Genomic DNA, 22,628 nt, shown 5'->3' with positions numbered 1-22,628 from the left:
AAACATTCGTGGCTACTGAATCCTTCAGAACTTCTGTTTAAAACATTGCCATTTTTATTTTGAAAGCAGAAAGCTGCATTCATTATGCGGGGGTTTAAAACCTATCATGGCAGAGATGCCAGGCTTTTTGCATTTACTCTGTATTTCTCCTTAGCTGGTTCTGTTGTATTACAGCACTCTACCAACATTGTTCATCGGTACGCGCTGCCTCCTTTCTGCAGGAATATGAACCAGAAGTGAAGGTTCCCAAGAAGCGTCAGCAACACTTCGGTCTGTTGTTCCCAGAATGATTCCCAGTCTTTTAGCCCGCAGGCTTCCCTGTTCAATCTCATCGATTTACACTCTGCAATTCAAACTCTGTGGCTACAAAATGACACTAACACACACAGTTCTAATATAAGACACTTCAATCCTCTGAATTATAGTTAAAACCTATTGAAATGCTGTGTCTTCGGTGTTGGTGATAAAGCAAACTTCACTAAGCTGTGTTTAAAGAGACTCAAAGCTAAACGCAACTAATTTTCACTTTAAATCTGACTTTGACACTGACATACCATTATTGCTGAAGCTTTTCATATAATACATGCATGCTTTTCTCCTATCTAGACATATTTCATTAGAGAATTTTTTTTTCAATCTGTTTACAAAGAGGATTAGAAAGCATTGCATCTTTCACATAAATAAAAAAAGCCTACAATCCAACAATCGGAAAATTTGTACTCATCAGTCTCAACCCATAGGAACAGTAAAAATACCTGCAAGAAGAGATGGTGGGAAACACAATGCTTTACAGGTAAGGGATTTGACACTAGATGAGACTTAGATCACACTCATACTCCCATTTCAAATTCTTCCTCTGCAGTTTACAGAGCCCAAAAAGATTAGGTTTCCAAGTAGGAAGAAAGTACATCCTGAAAATAATTATTCCTACAAGGCATAGCTATTTTCAACCTCGAAACAGATATATGGGCAAACGCATTTAAAAACAAAGGAAGAAAAAAAAAATTGGCTGCTGACTAAATGGTGAAGGCAAAAAGAGAAGAAAAAAAAAAAATTAAAAAACGATGTGCCAAATACACTCGGTTATGTGTTTGCTGTTGCTGATCCACCACACAGAGCACGTTGCACGCCATTTGCTTTGCTCCAGGTGGGTGAACCCAGGAGCGAGCGAGGCACAGAAGCCCATGCACAATCATTTTTCTCTCTCATTGCTCTCTCTTGAGCTCTCCCTTCTTAGTGTACATTTTCACTTCTTTCTGCTGTACCAACGCTGCTATCTCTGATGCAACAATATATGAATCAAATTCAGGAAAGTCACAGTGGGAAATTTTTCATAAGCCAGTTAGCCATGGTATACCCCTGCATTAAGCAAGGCAGGTTAACTAGACAAGCCTTGCATCTTTCAGAGAAGCAGGATCAAAACAGACAACTAATTTGCAACGATATGCAATTCCTCACCACAAATGGAGATGCAAATTAAAAAAAAAACACGCGAAAATATATGGGATAATTAATTCACAGTCGCTATAAGAAGCAACGTATCTGGTTGTTGCATTTTTATGTTCTTCCAACACAGTAACACAAACATCTAAGGGAAAAGAAACCTGATTTTCATTTATGCAGCTCACACCAATTAAGGACAGCTAGTTGAGCCAATAGGCTTTGGTACTGAAATATTAAGAATGTCATTCAAATTAACAGTTATTCAGAAAACAACAATATCAAAAAACATTTTACTGCAGTGAAAAAAAGCACACTTGATATGCTTCAGCCGCACACAATCTGTTCAGCTGTACAGTTCAACACAATTCAAACAAAATTACAGCTTGCAAATCAGGTATTACTGCAGGCCTTTGAGAAGATATTTTTACTAAGAGATTTCTTCTTGTTTCATTAGAATGGCTCAAGGAAGCAAGAGACAGGATTAAGTCAAGCCATGACTCACTAGGTAATGCAGATATGTCTCTCACACACAAATGTATCTGAAAGTGATTTTAATACGCAGTTAAAAAACACACCAGAAACAAATTTACCTACTAAAGCTGCTGATAATGATGAGCCAATTTTGCAAATACTTGCACAGATGAAGAGACCTATTCATTAGGTTGAGACCACTCATGGGAATGATACAGAAGGAAGAGGTCCAGGAAGAGGTCCAGAATTACCTAGCTGAGTACAGTTACCAACACTACAATAACTTGTAAATAATCGATAACGACGACAATCCTTCAAATAAATACTTTGAGACACAGAAGGTCTGGATTCAAGTTGCTCTTACAGATGAACAACACAGAAACCAGAAATGGCCGAGATTCCAATTCTAAGAAAACACAGAGTGTATTGTGATATCCTGGTAATAAATATTTTTCTTTACATTGATGATATGAAAAATGGATCAGACTGCATGCCCAGTTTAGTGCAAGGGTTTCATACCAAAACATCCTGCTTACTGTAATAGAAATGCATCTCAAGTTCAACACACATTCAAATCTTCGCAGGACCTACCCAGGCCTCTCCGAACCAAATTCTGTCCCTCTCTGGTCATTCTCTTCTTTTCTTAAGGACACAGGAGAGCCTCGTGTCCAGCTTCATTGACCCTAGTAACTACAGGTAGCACTACAATTTCTTCAACAGTATCCTTCAAATATCCCACATTTTTTCCTCTTCCCCAGTGCCCTTTTCCCTTTCTGTTTGCCCAGAACTCCTGGCACATGTCCTGGCTCCTCACAGCCCTCAGTGCATGGCATCACTCCCACCCCTTCATTTCATCTCATCTTGGGCATCTGCCCATTTTCCTGCCATCCCAAATTCTTCTTACCCAAAATGAAACAAACACCAACAAGGAGTCTTCTCTTGCTTGCCCCCGAGAAATAACTCCCTTCTGCCCGATACACACGGTTTCTCTCTGCTAATTCCTCCAAAAATTGGACAGGGTTTCTACCTGTCAATTATTTCTCTTTAGAGGTGACGGGCTGAAAGTAATGTCACTTCTTAGAGTCAGTAGGTGGATGAAGCTTTTGGCAGCTCTCCCAGAAACCCTTTTCTTGTTTCTGCAAGATACTGCTGGGGCAAAGTTGCTAATCTACAACTGTGCTGCAAATCTCAGCCCAAGAACATATGTTCTTGTGCTGTCAAGAGAGAGAACTGCAGTGAAAACATTACGTAGTGCCAACCGCCCACAAAAGATATATGGGTGCTCAAGCCCAATGCACTGAGCAGAAAATTAAGATTGTTCTCATTGCTTTGCTTGAAATGTCTGTGTCATCTATAATCAACGAAACAGTCTGGAACAAAGCACAGCCACCTCCTTTTGTTATCCGAGTAGCTGAAGGAAACAACCTAACATAAGAAAAGTAGTGAGGACTTGTTATAGTTCAAACAAACAAAATACTTTTGTAAAAATTCAGTGTTAGTACTTCGGTAAGTGACTGGTGACAGAGACTTCAAAAAGGCTCTCTTTAGAATAATACTACAAATGAAACTGTTGCTAATACTGGGAAAGGAAAGGAGAATTCTTAATATCCATTCCTAAGAGAAATAGGATTCACTGCAAAAGCTGGACTCGCGTGAAGAAACCAAGATGCTGAAAACACAAAAAAAAACAGTCTAACACAAATGAACTCAGGATTAATTCATAACGTAAGCTGCACATGGAATTACTATTTAATTCTAGTTGTTTACAGTGTTTTAGTTATTAAAAAACAGTGCACTCTGTGAGCTGCTCTACTGAAAGGATTGATGTATGTATAGACTGTGCAAAAAAGGTAAAAGAAATTATTAGTATTTACTGTACTAACCAACCTACATTAGTTTTTTTCCAATCTTCTTGATTTAATGTGCCCTTGTGCCTTGCTTCTCATCACTACATGAGATCACATGCATTCCTTTCCAGTTGGGTCACCATGCTCCAGTAGACATGAAATATTTTCACAAAAATCAAGAGTAAGTACATGCTGAACAACTAATGATGCAAGACGACTAGTGTGAAAGATGAGTTGCTGTTCAGTTCCCTCCAATTTCTGCTAACTTCAGACACGCAAAGAAATCTGATTATGCTGTGTAGGGCCCTCTATACCTATGCTTTGGAGTAATGAAGTGCAGTCTCATTAGGATTTCAGAAAAATTAACTTAAAATATTAACAATTCAAGTGGATTAGATTATCATTTTTCTTCTCCAAATCAGAATAGTATAAGGATATTTTTCAAAACAACATGCATTTCTGTGCCACACCAGCACGAGTGGCAGAAAATATACCGTTACCTACCTGAAATCCTGATCAAGCAGAGACCTAATGACACCATGTTAAACTGACACCTCTGTAAGAATATGGACCTCAATGCCTACGAGCACTGTGCTTTTATAGATGCTTTTGAAATAACCAAAAGCCCACCAAAGATACTTGAGTTCACTAGCAGCATGTGAAACCGTCTTTATTTGGGGTGTGGGAGCCCTGGCTGCAGTGTCTTAGTTTGCATTTATACTAGACGGAATTAATAATAATAAAGGAAAAAAAAAATCTGTAATAAGCTGCCTATTTTCCAACTGGATTTTTTGTGCTGAGCAGTCAGAATGGTAACTAAAACTGCAACTTTCTGTAAATATTACTCATTTCTATTGGAAAATATACATAAGTTTTTCCTTGTGAGTTTGTTTGCAAGTTGCCATCACAATTATGGGCAATGTCAGGGCTGTACAAAAGGGAATATTTCTTCCAAATTTTTTTTTCAATAATGGACTCCGAAGAGAGCTTCCTGCTGACTTCTCCAGCTAATAACGTAATTCATGTAGAGATACTGAAATCATTTTGAAAAAAATGAAGGAAAAAATACTCACTCTGCATTTCACTGTTTTAGTTTTAAGAATGCTATCAAGGAGGGACAGCATTTGTAATTTGTGTTTTGTATTACTTGACTAACGCCTCAGAAAGTAAAAAGTAGCAACGTCGGGTCAGAAAGACAGACCAGACCAGCTGTGGGCATGCACATTATTCACTGACATTAGGACTTCTACGGAGATCAGTAAAGATCATTATAGACGTGACCTATTTGCATTCAAAGAAACCATGCGACAGCATTTATGCCCTGCTTTGCAGAATAATGAGTAATTAGAGCGTCAACTAAAGTTAATAGCAAAATGAAGTTTTTAGAGCCCCTGCTGTGGGCATCACCAAGAGTCTCCTGAGGGCAGGAAATGTGTGTGACCCAAACACTCCTCTGCTGATGATGGGGGTTTGGTGGACAAGGTCAGAAAACACAAGTTTAAACCAGGACCAGGTGAGAGAAGGACAAATCAGCAATTCAAGATTCATGCACATTTGTCATTTATTGGATAAAGAGGGGAAAAGAAATATACCTTTCTTTCATGAGCACTGGGTACGCCAGGGTTGTTCTGCTTGAGAAAGCCTGCTGTTGTGGACCACCTTGTAGGGTTTTTCCGTGAAGGCTCTTCTGAAGAAAAATTTGTATCACTTACAGAGGTTGAGAGGCCAATCAGTGCAGGGTCACTACTACGTCGGACATGAAGAGGCATATCTGAAGAATAAAACAGAGAGTAAATAAACATTGACTTGATTTAAAATGTTTTTCACATAAGAAAAATATTTTTTCAAGCTCTGGATGGGTGGTTTTGACCAAACGTGGTTTCACAGAGTAAGGAGTTATTGACCTCAGCATAGTTCCTCAAGGACAAGGTCTGTTTCCTCAAAACCACAGCCTTGTCGCTTGGCCGCACGAGGAGAAAATGAGGGCAAAACCAAACTCTTTGAACCTAGTACACCTCGTTGGCTTTACACAAACAAGCGCAGCATTGCTATCTGTCGGATGCTGTATCAAATCAAAAAACAGCTTGAACAACTTGAAAAAAAAAAAAAAAGCCTGGAAAAATAAAACCCTGGAATAGAAAGCTTGAACGACTAAGAGGCTAAGGTGACCTACAGGCATTTTAAAGAGCAAGTAGCCAAAGGCTACTAATTGAACAGCCTGGTGACAAAGGATGGCGTGGACTAGGACGACGTGCCCCCCACCCCACTGCCACGGCCGCAGCATGGGCACCACTAGCACCATGTGCTTGCCAGAAGCTGCACACCCGCCTCTCGGCAGCGACAGGCAGCCTCCTCGCCTTCTACAATGTACTCTCCGTTTCTTTCTCAAAACTTATGGAAGTGACCGTTTTCTATTCTGCATTCTTCCTTTGCCTCCGCCTGACAGCTGAAACAAGATCTGTGCTGATTTACCCCGATTCCCTTAGCCTTCTGGCTGCCATGACTGACAAGAGAAAAATATTTCATTAGTAATAAATGATTCAGCAGGCAGGTAGACTGATTGGAAAGAGATAGGTTTTTTTTAATATACGTAGAGGTCAAATCCATTCTGGAAACTTTGATGTCCCATTAAGGTTAGTTTCTCTTGAAATACAACTTAATTTTTTCCAATTCCATTTATTATCCTACAACAAATATCCACATATCTATCCTTTCCTTGCCCAAACAGAAGTTTCATTGCCTGTATTTGCGACCTCTCGGCACCCTCCCACTCCGCGTCAGAACAGAGGGGACATGATTTATCAGTTGAATTTGTCTTTACTGCTGCACTGGGAACCCTGAATGCAAAGTGGGAACGGAAAAGGTGAAAGCTACACCAGGTAAGCAGCAGAGTTACTGGGAAATGCACGCTGGGCAACACTTGAGAATGAAAACCAGGCTGTTTTCTTTTTTAATGCTTCGATGAAACAGTCTTCGAGGCAGCTGAAGGTGCACCTCTCGCAATACTATCAGGAAAACAATGACAAGGGTTTAAGTGACTAGTTTTAAATTTTACAAGAGCTTTATGTTAACACTACGTATAACAGTATTAAAACATAGAATCTTATTTTGCATGGCATTATAAAGACCGTGAGAAATACAGTAAGTCAAGCCACACAGAGAAAATGTGTGAGCATTTATTATTTTTGTTTTAAACAACTAGGAGTCATGCTGCTGAGGTATGCACAGGTGTTACAAGACAAAACACCAAACAGTATTCTATTTCATGCCCACCCTGGTATACAAGAATAAGAGATAATTAATTTTTGGGTTCTTCCACAATGGTACTATTTCTCTTTCCTTTGAAAATCCCTTTTTTATTATTATTTTCATAACAAAAATAATCACGAGTTAATTTCTAGTGAATAAAATGTTTGCTTTTATAAATATGTACATTTGTACATATTTTATATATATATATAACAGAAGTAATTAAAAGAATATTTCAAGAAAGAACACTTTAATTACACAGAAAGCTATTTACGGTCTGAGTCAACTCTACTTCGATTTTGATTACTCAGTATACACTCATAAACTCTGAGGGGTTTTCTTTGATTGCCTGGTCTTCAACTACTTCACATTTCATGAAGCAGCTGAAGGTAAAGCCCCTCGTTTCCCCCTAGATGGCAAACAGCAAAAGCACACCATCAAACGGCAAGAGATGCCTGTAACAGAGGTGGCACAGCTGCAGTCCCAGCCACGGCCCCACCACAGTTAATGAAGCCACCCATCAGCAGCGGTGACGGTGCTGCTGGCACAGCCCTGACCATACCCCCTCGTTTCTTAATTAGCCTAAGCAAGAACGTGGCTCTGTATTACGTAGTGCCACTTAAGAAAACTACCAATCTATATTTGTTCCAAGCAGCAGCCCGTGCATATTATCCTGTTTGCCTCAGCTACCCACCCTACAACAGAGAATTACAATTTTCAAACATGAGTTCACTCGCTCCTTATGCTCGTACATCTATATATAAGCACGGTGATAGCAAAATGTTCTTGTATTTTTACACTTTTTCGTCAAATTCCTTGAGAAAACAAAAGTTCAGTTGGGTGAACTTCTCTAAGAAGAGAAGCAGAATTGCCAACAAAGAAAGGAAGGAAGAAACGGGAACTCAAGTCAGCACTTTTTGGAGGCAAGCGAGCAATTATCACTGCCTTGCCTTTTGCTTTCTAGTGAAAACCTGAGAGTTTGCACCATGGTAAGCAGCAGAGACTTTCTGCAATACAGGAAGTTAATTATGCAACAGAATTCCCAAATATTAATATGCTCCAGAGAAAACATTAATGGGAGAAGTTTCTCTACAAAATCTGTTCACTGATTAGCCACCTTTAATATGACCCGTTTCATTTTACTAAGGTTAGTTGTTGAGATATTTTCAGACGTTACTGAACACTTCTCCAAATCTTTTCTTTTTTTTTGTAAAAAAAAGGGTATTCTGTCAATATAAAGATACAACATGATCAATTCTAGTCTCACCTCATGAAAATGGTTCCATACGTAAGGAAATGCCATTTTTATTACTAACCAAACTTCACAATAACATGAATTATAAATGACAATAATTCGGGTGTGTTGGATCTATGTATTTCCCAGTTAAACTGGAAACTTAAACATATGGTAATTTATTTTTTTTTATTGCTGGAATGGGACAAGCACATGGAGCTAGCTCTAGTGTATGCTGCTTGGCAACGGTCAATACCGCTCCAGGTATTAATCCAAGAATTACATCTTATTCACACTATGTTAATCACAAGTTGTAAATATAATCTCCTGCGTTCCTCTCCCCAATTCTGTTCTGAGAGACTGTTCTAACTGGGTTTTGATACTCTCCAGTAAAACAACAACATAAAAGAATATATTGAACGGATTTTTCTACCAATATTTTCTTGGTTACAATCTTCTGGTTTACTTGAATTTATAGATTTGAAGAGGATATACTTGAAATATTAAAAGGAAAATCAAAGGAAAGGAACTTAATAATTAAACCACAAGATGAAGTACGCATGGGACCGATGCAATGTCACTGATTCCAGGATGATGGCTGATACCGTTTGAAGTCTGTGGTTTCTTTGAAGAGTGGATAAAACAGCAATGAACTCTAATCACAAGGCTTCAAATTCTCTGTGGCACTAATGCACTGTAAATATTGATTTGCTTCTGCAGCTAAGGTGCCTTTTAAATAAGCACTCGAAACGGTAAATCTAATAATGAATTACAGGGAGTTTTAAAAGTCTAAGAATTAAGGAAAAATTAAATTAAAAATCATGAAAGTTACCACTAACTCAGTTCTTGAGCCACATTCGAGGACTTGAAGTATTCAGCAATGAGTCCAACACTATAACTTCAGAAAGAATTATGTGTGACAGAGAATCCCATTAAGTTATGTATATAGCCAAGTTCTGCTAGAAAATGGTTATTTGTAGGATAAATCTAAGCTCGATAACAAAATGCTCACATTCATAATCATGAAATTCTGACTGGAAGTCTCATTTTATTAAAAGCAACAGCAGTTTCACCATAAATTACAAAAACAGCCAATACACATTTTATAACCATCTTTAAAGGTTGAAAACACAGTTTTACCTTTCCTTCCTGCCAGCAATTCCATTTTTATTTTAAAAGGGTCATCACCTCCTCTGATTTTCAAATATGCTCACGAGCAAAAAGCATTTGAGGATCTGGCAAATTTCATCCATAAAGCTGAATATGTCGTCCTGCATGCAGGCATTCAGCGCAAAGCATGGTGGTCTCCGAGCAGAGCTAATATATACCCTTCCCATAGCAATTTCCTCTCAGATGTCAGCTTGGAGGGCACGACTAGAAAAATACACACATATATTTATACAGCACAGCCAAGACAATTTTGCTCTGTGAAGATTTCAACGGCTGTTTCAGCTCCTCGGTGCCCCTGCCAGCTTGCACAGTTTGGTGTGCAGTGAGTTTAAGGCACAGAAATGAGGAATGATCTTTTGGTCGTTTCTGGCCACCTCACACAGACCATCAGGCCCACGACTGATGAGTAGACCTGAACAGAACTGGGATTTTTTTCCTCTCCACACTCTAGAGTCTTGTCTGGGAAAATGATGATTCAGTAAAACCAAAAAACTCTGTGGGAAAGAGTAGCTTTCGACACGGAAAGACAGAGTTCCCGAAAGTGAACCCATAGATCTATGTACGTACGTCAGGGTGTGCTGTATACACAAGACACACATAGATCCTACCTCAGCACCAAGAAACTGGTCTGTGGATGGGAGATAAAGACTGAGCAGTTTTACTGCCTCTGTCGCCCGTCCAGCTCATCATACCGCTCAAACCCTCGTCTGGAATCCAAGAGAAAGGATGAATGAGGGTTATCCTGGGGCTCAGGAAAGCAGGACTGAGCCTTTCAGCTTAAAGTACTTGAAATGACAAGTTAAGACTTTGTCTATATTTACCTGAAATATCTTTTAAAAAATATTTAGATAAGTCTTGAGTTTCACACTCCAGCACAGCCCCCGAGCTCTGGTTCCGATTTCAGCAAGATCAGTTCAGCTCCTCGTTCCACTCAGCTGGACACAGCGAGAGCCAAACATCCCTTATGACCTTCAAAAGCTCAAATCCCCAAATCAGTTCACCTTTCATTCTCGCAAACCTCTGGAGACAAAACGATTGTAACTTCCAAAGATCACTGAGGCTGTTGCAAACTGGACTACCACACAGCGTTTCAAAGCTTCTTCTCTTCAGATAGAAGAAAAACAGTTGCAGACAAAAACCAGCTGATTGTGAACTCATCTACAAACTGCACTAAACTCTAGCAGCAGCTAACACAAACCAGCACTTCTCTACAAGATTAACAAAACAGTGCAAATCGTATGTAGGAATCTCAAATTATAAAAGAAAAAATACTGAAAACATAAGCAGTTCCAAGAGCTGAAGAACAACTCCTCAGAGAAGTGCATCATCCGTCCTCCAGAAGCAAACTTTGACATGCGAGACGGAGGTGGCTGCCGCGAGGCATGCAAGGCAGTAGCACTGCAAAGACACTACCAGTTGCAGATCTTTCAGAAACATACTTTTGGACAGGACGGCAAAGGCAGAGGCTATCTGTAACATACCACCCACTCTCTCTTCATGGCCTAGAGTGTTATTTTTCTCTCCTCTAGAATCCCTTCCACTTCTAAGTATCTACTATTTAATAAAAAAATTTCCAGCGTTTCCCATCGTGAATACTCTGTACTTGGTCAAAAATTTCATAATTCTTTTATTTTCTGAATTTGTATTATTTTCCCAAGATTTATCCTCCTGTTACTAGTTATCTCCCCTTCACTTACAAAACTATCCTTTCCTTTCATGTATCACTGACAATTACAGCATTTCCCCCCTACACGGTGCCACGCAGCACATTACTTCACTGCTGCCTCTCTTAATTCTCTGTTGCTGTTCATTTTTGTAAATATTATTCTGGTCCTCATTTGTTCAGAAGACACCCAGAATAGTGTATTTTTCTTACGAAATACGCTCAGTGCTGTCTTACAGGGAGTAGTATCCTCCTTGTCTTTTTTTGAGCTTTGACACTAATACATAGTCAACAATAATCACGTTTGGGTACTTTATTGTCACGGTATCAATCCAGAACATCCACAGAAATCCTAAAACTTTTTCTATAGCCTCACTTCAGCATCTGTGTCTTGTTAATTAAAGTATATGTTCGGTTTAGATCAATATTCTTATACGTTAGCTTCTATTTATTCAGGCTGAATTAAACTGTATTTTTCCAGGCTGTGTACTACATCTCTATTGGGATATTTTTCTTTCCTCCATTCATATTATTCTCCTTTCCTAGTTTATCAACATCTGGAAATTTAATTAACATACTATTTACAGTACTGCTTCTCCCAGATTTAAAGACGTTAAATGAAACTCATACTAACAGGAATCCTCATGACAGCCTACTGGACAACAATCTCTAGACTAAGATTGCCTCCAACTTTTAAGATTTCTACGCTGATTTTCAAACCATAGTGAAGTGTTTATGCTCACATTAACTTGGAATTCCCAAGATGCTTAAATTTCCTTCACATACTTTAACATTTGAAAATATTATACCAGTTGCGCATCATTCACCTACAAATGCCAACTATCTAGTGTTGATGATTGTCTCTTTCAGAATTACAAGAAAGCTTAAGATGACACAGTTTAGATACTTAGCATTTCTCTACATGAAAATATGCTTATGCTTAAAAACATCAACTTCTAAAATGAATTTCTCTCCATTCAGAACTCTTGGTGAAGTAACAAGACTGCCATCCTCTTACAGAGATAAAAAAAAAAAATCATTGTTAACATCACACGATTCCAGATATATATTACTTCATGTACAAACCCAACTGTTTTCAGTTATTCTTCTAGCTATTCATCTTCAAACAACAGCTTATGTACTTCCTCACAGGCATATTTTCACTGTTATCAAATACTGTTCTCTGCTTTCTTTAGCTTTAAAATGGCACGTTTATATGCATTTGCACATTAAAATCATGAGAAATCACAATTACCCTGTTTTCCTCACACCACTGCCCCATGCAGTTGGAGACCTGGCAGGCAGCCACATCAGGAGCGGGGCAGAGGCCGTACCGCGGCACTAAAAATGCACAACGTGGTCTAGCAGATGGCAGACGAACGAGGCAGGTCGTGGGACTCTTTACATTCAGCCTGTAAAATCTGACAGGTGTGCATATGTCCCTAACCATCACAAAAATGTAGAGAAAATATACTTGGCTCTGTAAACTGTACAAACAAAAAGCCACTGCATGCTAGCATAGCTTTAAGAAATAGCAAACACGGTATTAGCATGCCTACAATCAAAACCAACTCATAGGAAAGTAAGAACATCTCTGGAAGAATGGACAGCAGTGAAAAGAAGACACCAAGCCACCAAAAAAAGTCTTATTACAAAACAAAAGAAAGAAAAGTCCTTACCTTCTTAGTATCATTTTCAATTTCTTTTAATAGAACCTAAGTTTTCCATTTTCCCAACCATGACTGCTCAATGACTTTGAGATTTAAAAATAAGAAAACATCAACCTGCCACAATTATATTTTAATAATGAGGTAATGTTAAATCCTTATCTTGAAAGGCCTTTAAAATAACAATCTTCCTTCTATTTCTCTAATATTCTTTCTTCTTACTTTTGAATACTGAGATCCAGGAGGAAAAAGATGATTGCACCTTGAAACTCAATTTACTTAGACACTGACTTTTAAAGCTAATTAGAGAAAGATCTTTAAAACCGAAATTAAAATTTAATTACCTACACCCTCTCCGTCTCCTTTCTCTGGGCTTTTTTCTAAAATGCAAATATCTTTGCATGCCAAAAGAAAAGACAAAAATGTCAGATCTTACAAATGTTCTACTCGTCTCTGTCAAAAAATTATATTTCAGTATGTTTTAATGAGCTGCAGTCTCAGTTTTTTGGGTACATTCTTTAAGGATTTCCTTAAAGCCTGCTGGATTACCTCTTTACCTATTTTCCCACTATTGCTACAAATCTAGGAAAAATGCACTGCTAGTCCCCCAGATATTACAATTTTTTTTGCAAAATCGCATCCCACTCATTACTTCTTCAGACACTTGTGTGACAGTAGAAGCATCATCAACTTTGCTACTGCTGAAGTTTTTCCGCTGACATCAAAGATCATACCTTGCTAATAAGACTCTGATTGATATTTAGTTATATTAAAATGAAGACACTGTATTTTGTATCTGCATTCACAAGTCATTTTGCAGTGCAGGCAAGGGTTTGCAGTGACAGGAGCAAATTCCTAGCTGCTTTGAGTTGATAATGTTTCATCGCTCTAAGACACGGAAAGGAAGTTGGCAGATGTTTTTCTTACCACAACTTTGAAAAATCCCCTAAAACTGAATGGTAAAATTGCTCCTGTTGGTGAACGTAATGCGGTGACGGGAAAACTGTACATTGTTTATGGTCTAAGTGTTTTGGGTAGTCTCAGAAAGGCTCACTTGGAGGAAGAAGCTTTCAACTTTTTCCTGGACAGAGGGGAAGAAATACAGATGCAACAATAGGATTTAGATTGCAACTTGAAGAGCTCAGTTGGGAAGAACCATGAATGCTATAATGTGTGTAATACATGCTATGGTTCTTTCATCACTGAGTTTCAGCCAGAGAAAACCTGCTGCTGTTGCCAATGTCATGACCCCCTTCTGGTCCCCAGGCCACCACTGTGCCCTTAGGAGAGGAAAAGGGGTGGACAGAAGTGCCATTACTCTGCAGTACCAGATACTAGGGGTTCAGAACTCCTGTCAGTCTATATCCGTTCTGACTTACACTAGAATCAACTTTCTAACAACATCTGCTGCTGACAGAGCGTCATCATCTCCCGTGTGAGATGGGGATTCGTACATGGAACATAACCAGATACCAAAGAGATAAACATGCTCAATTGCAATTCAGCAGGTATGTGCGTAGTTAGCAAGGGACGACTTCTTACACAAGTCCTTACAAAGCTGGTATGGGAATCTCTCTCCTTCCCTGCTCTCCATCAGAACCTAATGCCGCACCCATTGGCTCATGAATTATGACACTAATTGACTTTTCAGGAAGGTAACGGTCTGCAGTGCCCCAGAGGGCTGCAGAGCTCCACTGCTGCCCCTCAGCGTCACCTCTGCAGCTCCTGCCCGAAGGAGACCCTACCCACCAGCTGTTTCCTGGGCAAACAGCAATGAAATGAAACTTATGGCATTTCTACTGGGCTTTAGAAGGGGAAAAAAACAACCAAACTTCTGGATTAGTAAAGCCATCACATCGCTGAGAAGCCCAGTGTGTCGACAGGGTATGGTAAATAACAGGCAGCAGCAGGGTGCTATCGGTATCTTAACTACGTGAACTGTGAACAAGTTATGTATGATGGTTGTTTACCTCATTTATGTTTGAAACAGTGAGGGAACAGGTATTTCTTTGTGAGTCATCGGATGAATACTCCATCTTTGAAAGCGTCTGGCGCATCTCCACGTTTCCATGGAGCAGAACCTCCTCAGGGTGGAGCAGGCACTGGGCACCTGGCCTCTCCTCCCGCAAGCTGGGGCGAGCATGGCCAGCGCCAGCCTCGCTCCGCCGCGGAGAACTACAGGAATAGTCAAAAACCCAGCTGGGGTTTCTCTGAGACACAAAAATGATCACTTACATCCAGATCGCAGGCAACTGTCAGGCTGGAGAAGGCAACAATTTGGGGATATTAGCACCTGGAGGTGGATCTGGAGCTCCGTTACCCCAAAATCCATGTAGCTTCATTACAGAAATTATTTAGACAGATTTTTAACTGAAGCATAATAGTTCTGGCAACCAAGAAAACTTGGCTACAATAATTTAAAGGGGCTTTTTTTTTTTTGGTCAGAAATTACCTGTGCATGCATTTTCATAGCTATATGCACAAAATTTAAAGAAGAATGAACGTGTGGGAAGGAGCAGCTTCTATTGCACGCTACTGAGTTTCCGACATGGCAAAAAAAAATTACAACTAACATCTACAATAAGATAGAGTGAACATAGACCTGAACATCTATTAAAAATGACTAACAGCTTCTGCAATTTTAATGGCGCTTGTTCGTGCTTCCATGACAGAAACATTTACTAGGATTATTAGAAACATGTTGGTACATTCATGAAACACGCTCTCATTTAAAGTGTTATCAAATCTCTGCGAGTTAACATTTCGATGAGCTCATACCTACCGCTGATGACCAAGAAAAGATCTCAAGCAGAACGAGGAAAAGGCCATGTCACGCCACCCCATGTGCTCAGATAGACAATTTTTAGCAGAAGGCTCTTCTGCACGCAGGGACTAATACAGCTCAAAGGCAAAGCACAGAGCATAAAGATCTCAAGAATATTATTTCCTGTCGTTCAGCTACAAGTACCAAGCTGGATCCCTGAAGAGAAATCCAGTATTTGCGTGTTTAAGTAATGAGATGAAATGCCACCAACCCTCCTCATCCACAGGGGATGCACGGAAGTGGAGCTGCCATGCCCACGACACGGGAGGGCAGAATAGTGCGGCTCTCTGCAAAAAGATGTGATGCTGTGCCTGACCTTTCACTGGGGGCAGGTTGGAGAACAGTCTGGGAAGTGGCAAAGTTTGGGGACTACACAGACCTAACGGCATCCAAACAAGCTCTTTCCAATTACAGAGTGGGGAATAAGAAGCTCCATCTATCAGCACAACATGCTGAAATCTTCTCATTAACTCTCAAGGTTAAAGATCACTTTCTGCAGAAAACTCTGGTGTTCCCAGTAGCCAAATAGGGAGTAAGACAATTTAGACTACATTGGAAGTTGTTAGTTAAATTGTTTGGATATTGCCCACAATGGGACAATAAAACAGAACATCTGCTGTTCTCCTAGGGGTGACAGACCAACAGACATCTTTAATTCTTCTTTACTAGAAACAGATTATAATAATAAACTATATTCCCTTCTTTATAAAGCCATGCCTAATGAGCAGTAGGAGACGAGCTGCTGCTTGAAGCATGTGCAAAGTTGAGCATTCCTGTCTATCTGTACATGTACTGTACAATGTGCCTTACAACAGGAAGCCTGAATTGTTCTCTTCTGGAAATACAGAAAATCTTTTAAACCTTGGAGAAACTTTGGCAACATCTATCTTTTTTGTTTTTCCTTCCCTTTTTCTCCAACCCTCACCTCCCCTTTTCTTTTTTTTTTTTTTCTCTTCTCCCTTTTACAACCCTGGAAACACACAGTTACGCTGCATGCTTAATTACATACCTCTCACTCGTTGTTTTTTTTTTTATTTCACTTTGCCAAGACTGAAGAGAGTCAAAAATTATTCCTAAAAGTTCAAAACCAAGAATAAGCAAATAGAAAGAGCCTCGGCTGAAGTTCAAAAAGAAATTTCACTACATGAAAGACAGTTCATGAATTTTTGGATCAATGATTTTTTCATGCTTGCCGTTGCCAATTTTCATTATAATTTGTGATTGGTTCTAGCCCAGAGATGAAGATCGTCTTTCTTAGTGGAGAAACAGCTTTAGCCAGAACTAACAGAAGATATTTACTGAAATACTATGGTATATACTTCATGCCAGAATTTGTCAGGTTCCCAGCAGCTAACTTTCCCAAGCTGTCTCCACACCACAAGCTTCCCTCCTTGTCTCATCCTAGAATGTGCTACAACAATTTCAAATATCTGCACGCAGAAAGGGAACATAAGGCAGACAAATTTTACTTTACAAAAATGACTGATATTTTTAAAATTATGATGATTATTATTCATTTTACACTATTAAGGAGTATTCATTCCATTTCATTCTTCAAAGGAGGTTAATGGGTATTTATTGTTCTGCAGTCCAAAACGCACTGATACACTGAAATGAGAAAAGGGAGGGACAGCCAGTGTGTACTATTTGGTCCTCTTCCATTAGCACAAATAGGCTGTTGCTTTAACATGAGGAATCCCAACAGATTCAAAGTGAAATCCACAATCCAGGACAGTATATCCAGGAAAAGCCCTGCAAGTAGTCAGCTGGACAAGAGTAGTCTGCAAAACCCCTCAAACCCATTGCATTTTCCACAGAGCAGAAGAAAAATGTTGATACATCTGATCTGGCAACTGAATGCCACCTCCTGCACCTGAACCCAGTTAAGTTCATACTCACACCTCACTCTCTCCACGTTCTCCCTGCAGAAAGATAATAAGGTTGACAAAACCTCTACTGAGGACAGACAGAAGAGAAACAAAGAAACTACAGTTCCTCTAGTCCATATGAGGACTAGAGCCTTGGCCAGGGCTGCCTGCGCATGGGCTGATGGACAGAGTACCCACCTCCCTGGGTGCCTCCACCCAGACACAGCCCTGCAGCGCCATGGCTGACAACCTCAGTCAGCGAGAAAATATATCCAAGAGTAAAACAGGAACATGGAAGGGTGACTATCCATGCAGCTGTCAAGATGGAGATGCAAAGGAGGAGCTTCCCTTTCTGGATGAGAGGCCCAAGCTGCACTTTGATGCCACAGTCAGGACATAAAGAATGACTAAGAGCACTACGGTGACCAACCCTTAGCATCCAGAGGCTTCCCCTACCCAGCTTGTAGCTGCATATCTGTAAAATGCTACTGCTATGCACAAAAATAAAAATCACTGTAATAACATTTTTTAACCTAAGTCCTTCATAAAGGCTCTGTGAAATCCAATTCAGATATTTTCCACTCCTCAAAAGAAAGAAAGTTGTCTTGCATAACCACTAAAAGGAGTCCACAGGAGGAGAAGAGAGCCATCTCCTGTAATGACGGAGTTACTTCTTTAACCCACCTGAGAGCAGTGGATTTTACTATCTTCATTTTTATCTTACGTTAGAATTTAGAAAGCTTTCTGGTATTAAGACCTCCCTAGCATATTGAGTTTTCAATCCATGCATCCATATGGTGTTTGTACACAGCACCTGGACATTCACAGAATAAACACAGGGAAGATGTACAAATCACTGTGAGTAGGAGAACATCCATAGGATCATCGAGCAGTCAATGGACTTCTAGGAGGAAACCACCTCTGGTTTTTGAAGCATTTAGTTCAAAATCTGAAAGTTAACTCACATATAAATTGCTCACATATATTTTGCCAAACTACACTATTTTTACATTACACATCATGCCTCTGACTAAAATCTACTTTACCCTTTAATAAAAGTAGGCATCTTGAATTTCAGGTAAAATAAGAGATCAGAGAAATAGCTTAGCACTGTTTAGTTACCTATGTTTATGTAATCTCTGAAGGCAGAGTATTTTAACAACTATATGAGAGTTAGTGTATTTAATATGTCACATGGGATGTCAAAAAAATCTACCACATTAAATAATATCTAAGATACTTACTCATCACTAAGAATAAAAAGGCTATTTAAAACAGAGAACCCTCATGCAGATGTTTAAGGTCATCCCAGACCAAAAAGTAAATTTGCATTCATAAAGACACACATTAGTTTTAGCTGGGATCTTGTCCATACAGAAACGGAAACATTCTCTTCCATATCATCTGCATAAACACTAAAAGTATTTCTTAAATGTTTCTGAAACTAAACAGCTTTCTGAGAACAAGTTCATTACTCTGTGTTTCTTCTCTGGAATTTGTAAAACTATTTTAAAAGTTATTAATTCATGACATAGTTGACTTTTGTGTCTCAGATGAGATTTGGATTTATGTATTTTTAAAGCATTTGAAAATACTTCCAAAGAATGTTTAACGCCCTATCTCTTAGACTCACAGTTCAAATTCAGGAGCAGAGAAAACTTACCCATTGGTTGCACAACACATAGGCAAAACGCAAACCTCCTCAAAACGTTTTAAAAGGGAGCCAAGCCTAAGAACATGTGGGAAATCTAGTCTAAATCTTAGTAATGGAGGGTCGTCCCTGCCTCTCCATAGCAGAACGTTTCTGAGAGAGGGTGTCGCCTTCATCATGCAAAAGCCAGCAAGAGGAAAGGCCACTGGTGGCGGAACGCCCCTCGGGGGCAGGTTATTACAAACACGTTGCTGCTGGACCGGAGGGCAGTTGGGCTGCTCCCCGTTCCATGCTCAGCATCAAGCACCCCTCACTCACCTTCCACAGGTTTCATCGGTTCTTGGAATACAACCATCATTGCACTTTTTGTGTGATTATTATGACAATTCTAATGTAGGGCAGATTAAAATAAACCAAACAGGTATATTTGCTTTTTCTGAGATTACCAAAACTGTTTGTGTAAAGCAAGGTTGCTCTCACATTCCTCAGAAGCAGTCGGGTTATCTCAAGTACCACTACTGGAATAAAGAAAACGATCAAGTGTAATCATTTTTTGCTGTTTCCACATAGCCAGAGAGAAAAGCAGTTGAACACCTCCGAGAGCTTTGCTGCTCCTCTTCATCAGCAGCACCTCAGCCGGGCTGGGAAGCAGCTACACTGAGAGGAACAGGGGCCAAAACCACCTAAGCCCTCACTAATTCAGATGTCAAAACTCCTCACTCCTGGTTGGCACAGGGACAGCGCTGGGATGTCGGTGCCCTTGGCCTGCTAACTCCAGGAGCCAGGGAGAGACAGAGATCGAGAATCAGCGAGATGCTGCTGCTCAGCACATCTGTAACCTACGGGTAGGTACATAACATACCCCACCGCGTCACTGAATCCGGCAGTCGCAGAATTCCCACGAAACACTCCCAACACCCCTTTCCGACCACAGAAGGTCTCCAGCTCTTGTCCCTGTGCACGCTTTGTGCTTTAGGGAGTCCTGTGACGCATCCAGAGAGGACAGACAGCCACCTTCTCAGTAAATGGCACTTCACAACACCGTAACAGAGGCGCTTTAACAATTTTGTTTCCCTTTTCATTTTAAAGCAGAAGAAAAGGGAAGACCTGGACATCACACACTCTGAACTACAGTTCTTTTGGGGCTCACCTGGACATGACTGAAGAAATACAAGCTTAATCTACAAAATTATAGTATTAAGTTCTTTAACAAAACATACTTTTGCAGATCTTGCTACCAAGAAAAAACAACCCCTCTGGACCCAAACTGGAGGATGAGTGAACAAAACAAACAGAAAAATTATTCGATCAAAATTCCCTCGGTAGCATGAGGCTGAAAAAAATTTCCTACTGATTTACTACATGGCAGTTTGCTTGTCTAGCCTTTCCAAATAGCGATCTAACATTAGTGTGAGGACAGCGAGAGGGAAAATTACTGCCTAAGTGGCAGGTTTGTTATTGTTTGACAATTCTAAAGAGTTCACTAGAAACTTCTAAAAGGAGCATCTCTAATTCCCTGAAACTACCGATAATCGGCCAAGTGAATGGAGAACAATTATGAAGAAAATTGAATGCTTCCAAACAGCAATTTGCTGTATATCCTGGATTAATATTGCATAAGCATTTTTAGTCTTTTGCTGTAAAAGCAAAGGGATAAAAACCTAGACCCACAAGCATTCTTGCACAGTTTTCCTCACAGAATTTTATATCATCATCATTTTTACATTTTTTAATCATACTTAGCATTTATGTGTGTCTTACATCTTTATCCTATTTTTCTTTCAAAGAAAAAAAAAAAAAAGCCACATCCGTAAGGTAAACTGTCTTCTGCCTTGAAGGTTCAACAATAAGCAGTCACGCCACAACAGCACGAAGCCCCTAATACAGCCAGAGATATAAGCTGGTTTTTCCTACTAATTAAGTCAGACCACACTTGAAGCCATTGTTGCAAAATACAGTCTCGGGAATTTTTTGTGGTACAGCTACGCCAGCAGTTGGCCATGAAGTATGGTAAAAAGGAGAAATCCGCTGGGAAGAAAAGGGCTCAAGATGTCCATTTTTTAGCTGAGCCAAAACAGATCAGTTTCTGTTAAAGGGCCAAGAAAGTGGAAAAAGTCAATGCAGAATTTTTATCAGCCCCAGTTTCCCGGGTAGCAGCTCAGTCACCAGCCAGTCCCACAGGAGAACGAGACCAGCCCAAGCCATGGTGGTGGAACCACAAGCTGTACCTCCTCCTTAATCTGCACTAAGGAGGAGATGAATTTAAAAAAAAAAAAAAAAAAAAAAAAAAAAAAAATGCAAAATAGCTTTAAAGCGAATTTTCTCCTTTTACTCCTAAAAAAATACAAAACAAACAAACAAACAAAAAAAAGCCACATAAAAAGAAAAAAAAACCACACTCTCCACCTAGACACAAAACAGGGCATGGATGAATGAGAAACCAGGTTCCTGGAGGGTTTGCAGGGGAAAAGCGTATCAGGGCAGTATAACTAGGGAAGGAGAGGCCATGGCAGACAGGATGGAAAGACTACAGAACCATCCAGAATGGACACCATAAGCAGGGAGAGAGAGTGCAGCTGGAAAAACTGCACCAAATAAAAGAAATGTTAAGAAAACAAATATAGAAGAATGTTAAATGAGAAAAGCACAAGTCCAAGTATGCAAAGAACCATTCGCTACACAATGCAGAGCTACGGCGAGACTCCAAACAAGCCTCGTAACTCAAATCCTGAAGACACCCTGTGATCATCCTGTCAAACACCTATATAAGCCCAGGTACACCGTGCAATAATGTCTGCATTTAGTCTTTTAACTTCTGTTGGAAATACAGAAAAATATTGACTTTAATTTCAAGACTTTGGGAGATAGAGAATCCATCAAAGCCTCAGGACTGTCATTTTTAAAGCTCTGCAATTCAGTGAATGTCTTTCCACGTCTGAGACATCCACAGTTTGCGTTTCAGAAAAGGTAATTCAAAATGTCATCATGCACTTATACAAATCTAAGATTACACACAATACCATTTTTCATTTTGTGATTAACACTTGAGAAATAACAAAAGTGTAATCACGCGGGATTATCTTTCCTTTTCATGTCTTTAACATTTTGCGGTTTCTGGCATGGACCAGGTCTCAGATTCTACGGATAGTTTTTGCAAAGAGAAAGAAAGGGAGAGAGGGAAGGCAGCAGAAACCTACTGGCTTCTCTCTCATAATCATAAATCATTTACATGGCTCCCGGGATAATTGTTTATATGGCAAACTAGCTCCTCTCCTCTTCTTTTTTTTTTTTGTTTGGTTCTTTTCTGACCCATGCTTCTTTGTTCTTTAATCCTTCATGCCTTCTCTTTTCCTTTCTCCCTCTGTTTCTGATCACAGGCTGATATGAAGTGGTTGCCTCCTTTCTAAAATTTCCATGAGGCGTCAAGTTAACGCAGCTGCACCAGGTTTTCAATCTAGAAGGCAGCAAATGGAAACAGAAGGAAGGAGCATCAAGTCACCAGCTAACCTTCTCTTGGGCTAAAGCCTTGTCCCCGTCACAC

General features: G+C 39.8%; 1 protein-coding gene across 26 annotated transcripts in view; it reads right to left on the bottom strand.

Moving 5' to 3' along the window:
* The window catches only part of PARD3 (par-3 family cell polarity regulator), a 460,486-nt gene that overhangs the window by 267,242 nt on the left and 170,616 nt on the right, over positions 1 to 22,628 (bottom strand). For all 26 annotated transcript variants that reach the window (XR_012585424.1, XR_012585425.1, XM_074574241.1 and 23 more), the window contains exon 4: positions 5,354 to 5,532. Coding sequence is in view for 24 of the 26 variants with exons in the window: in XM_074574241.1 (XP_074430342.1) it covers positions 5,354 to 5,532 (179 nt within the window). In the remaining 2 variants the exon portion in view is untranslated. The remainder of the gene's footprint in view (positions 1 to 5,353; positions 5,533 to 22,628) is intronic.

This window comes from Larus michahellis, chromosome 2, assembly GCF_964199755.1.
Source record: "Larus michahellis chromosome 2, bLarMic1.1, whole genome shotgun sequence".
Taxonomy (NCBI): domain Eukaryota; kingdom Metazoa; phylum Chordata; class Aves; order Charadriiformes; family Laridae; genus Larus; species Larus michahellis.
Note: the sequence above shows the minus strand (reverse complement) of the source record. Positions and strands in the feature narration are given on the sequence as shown.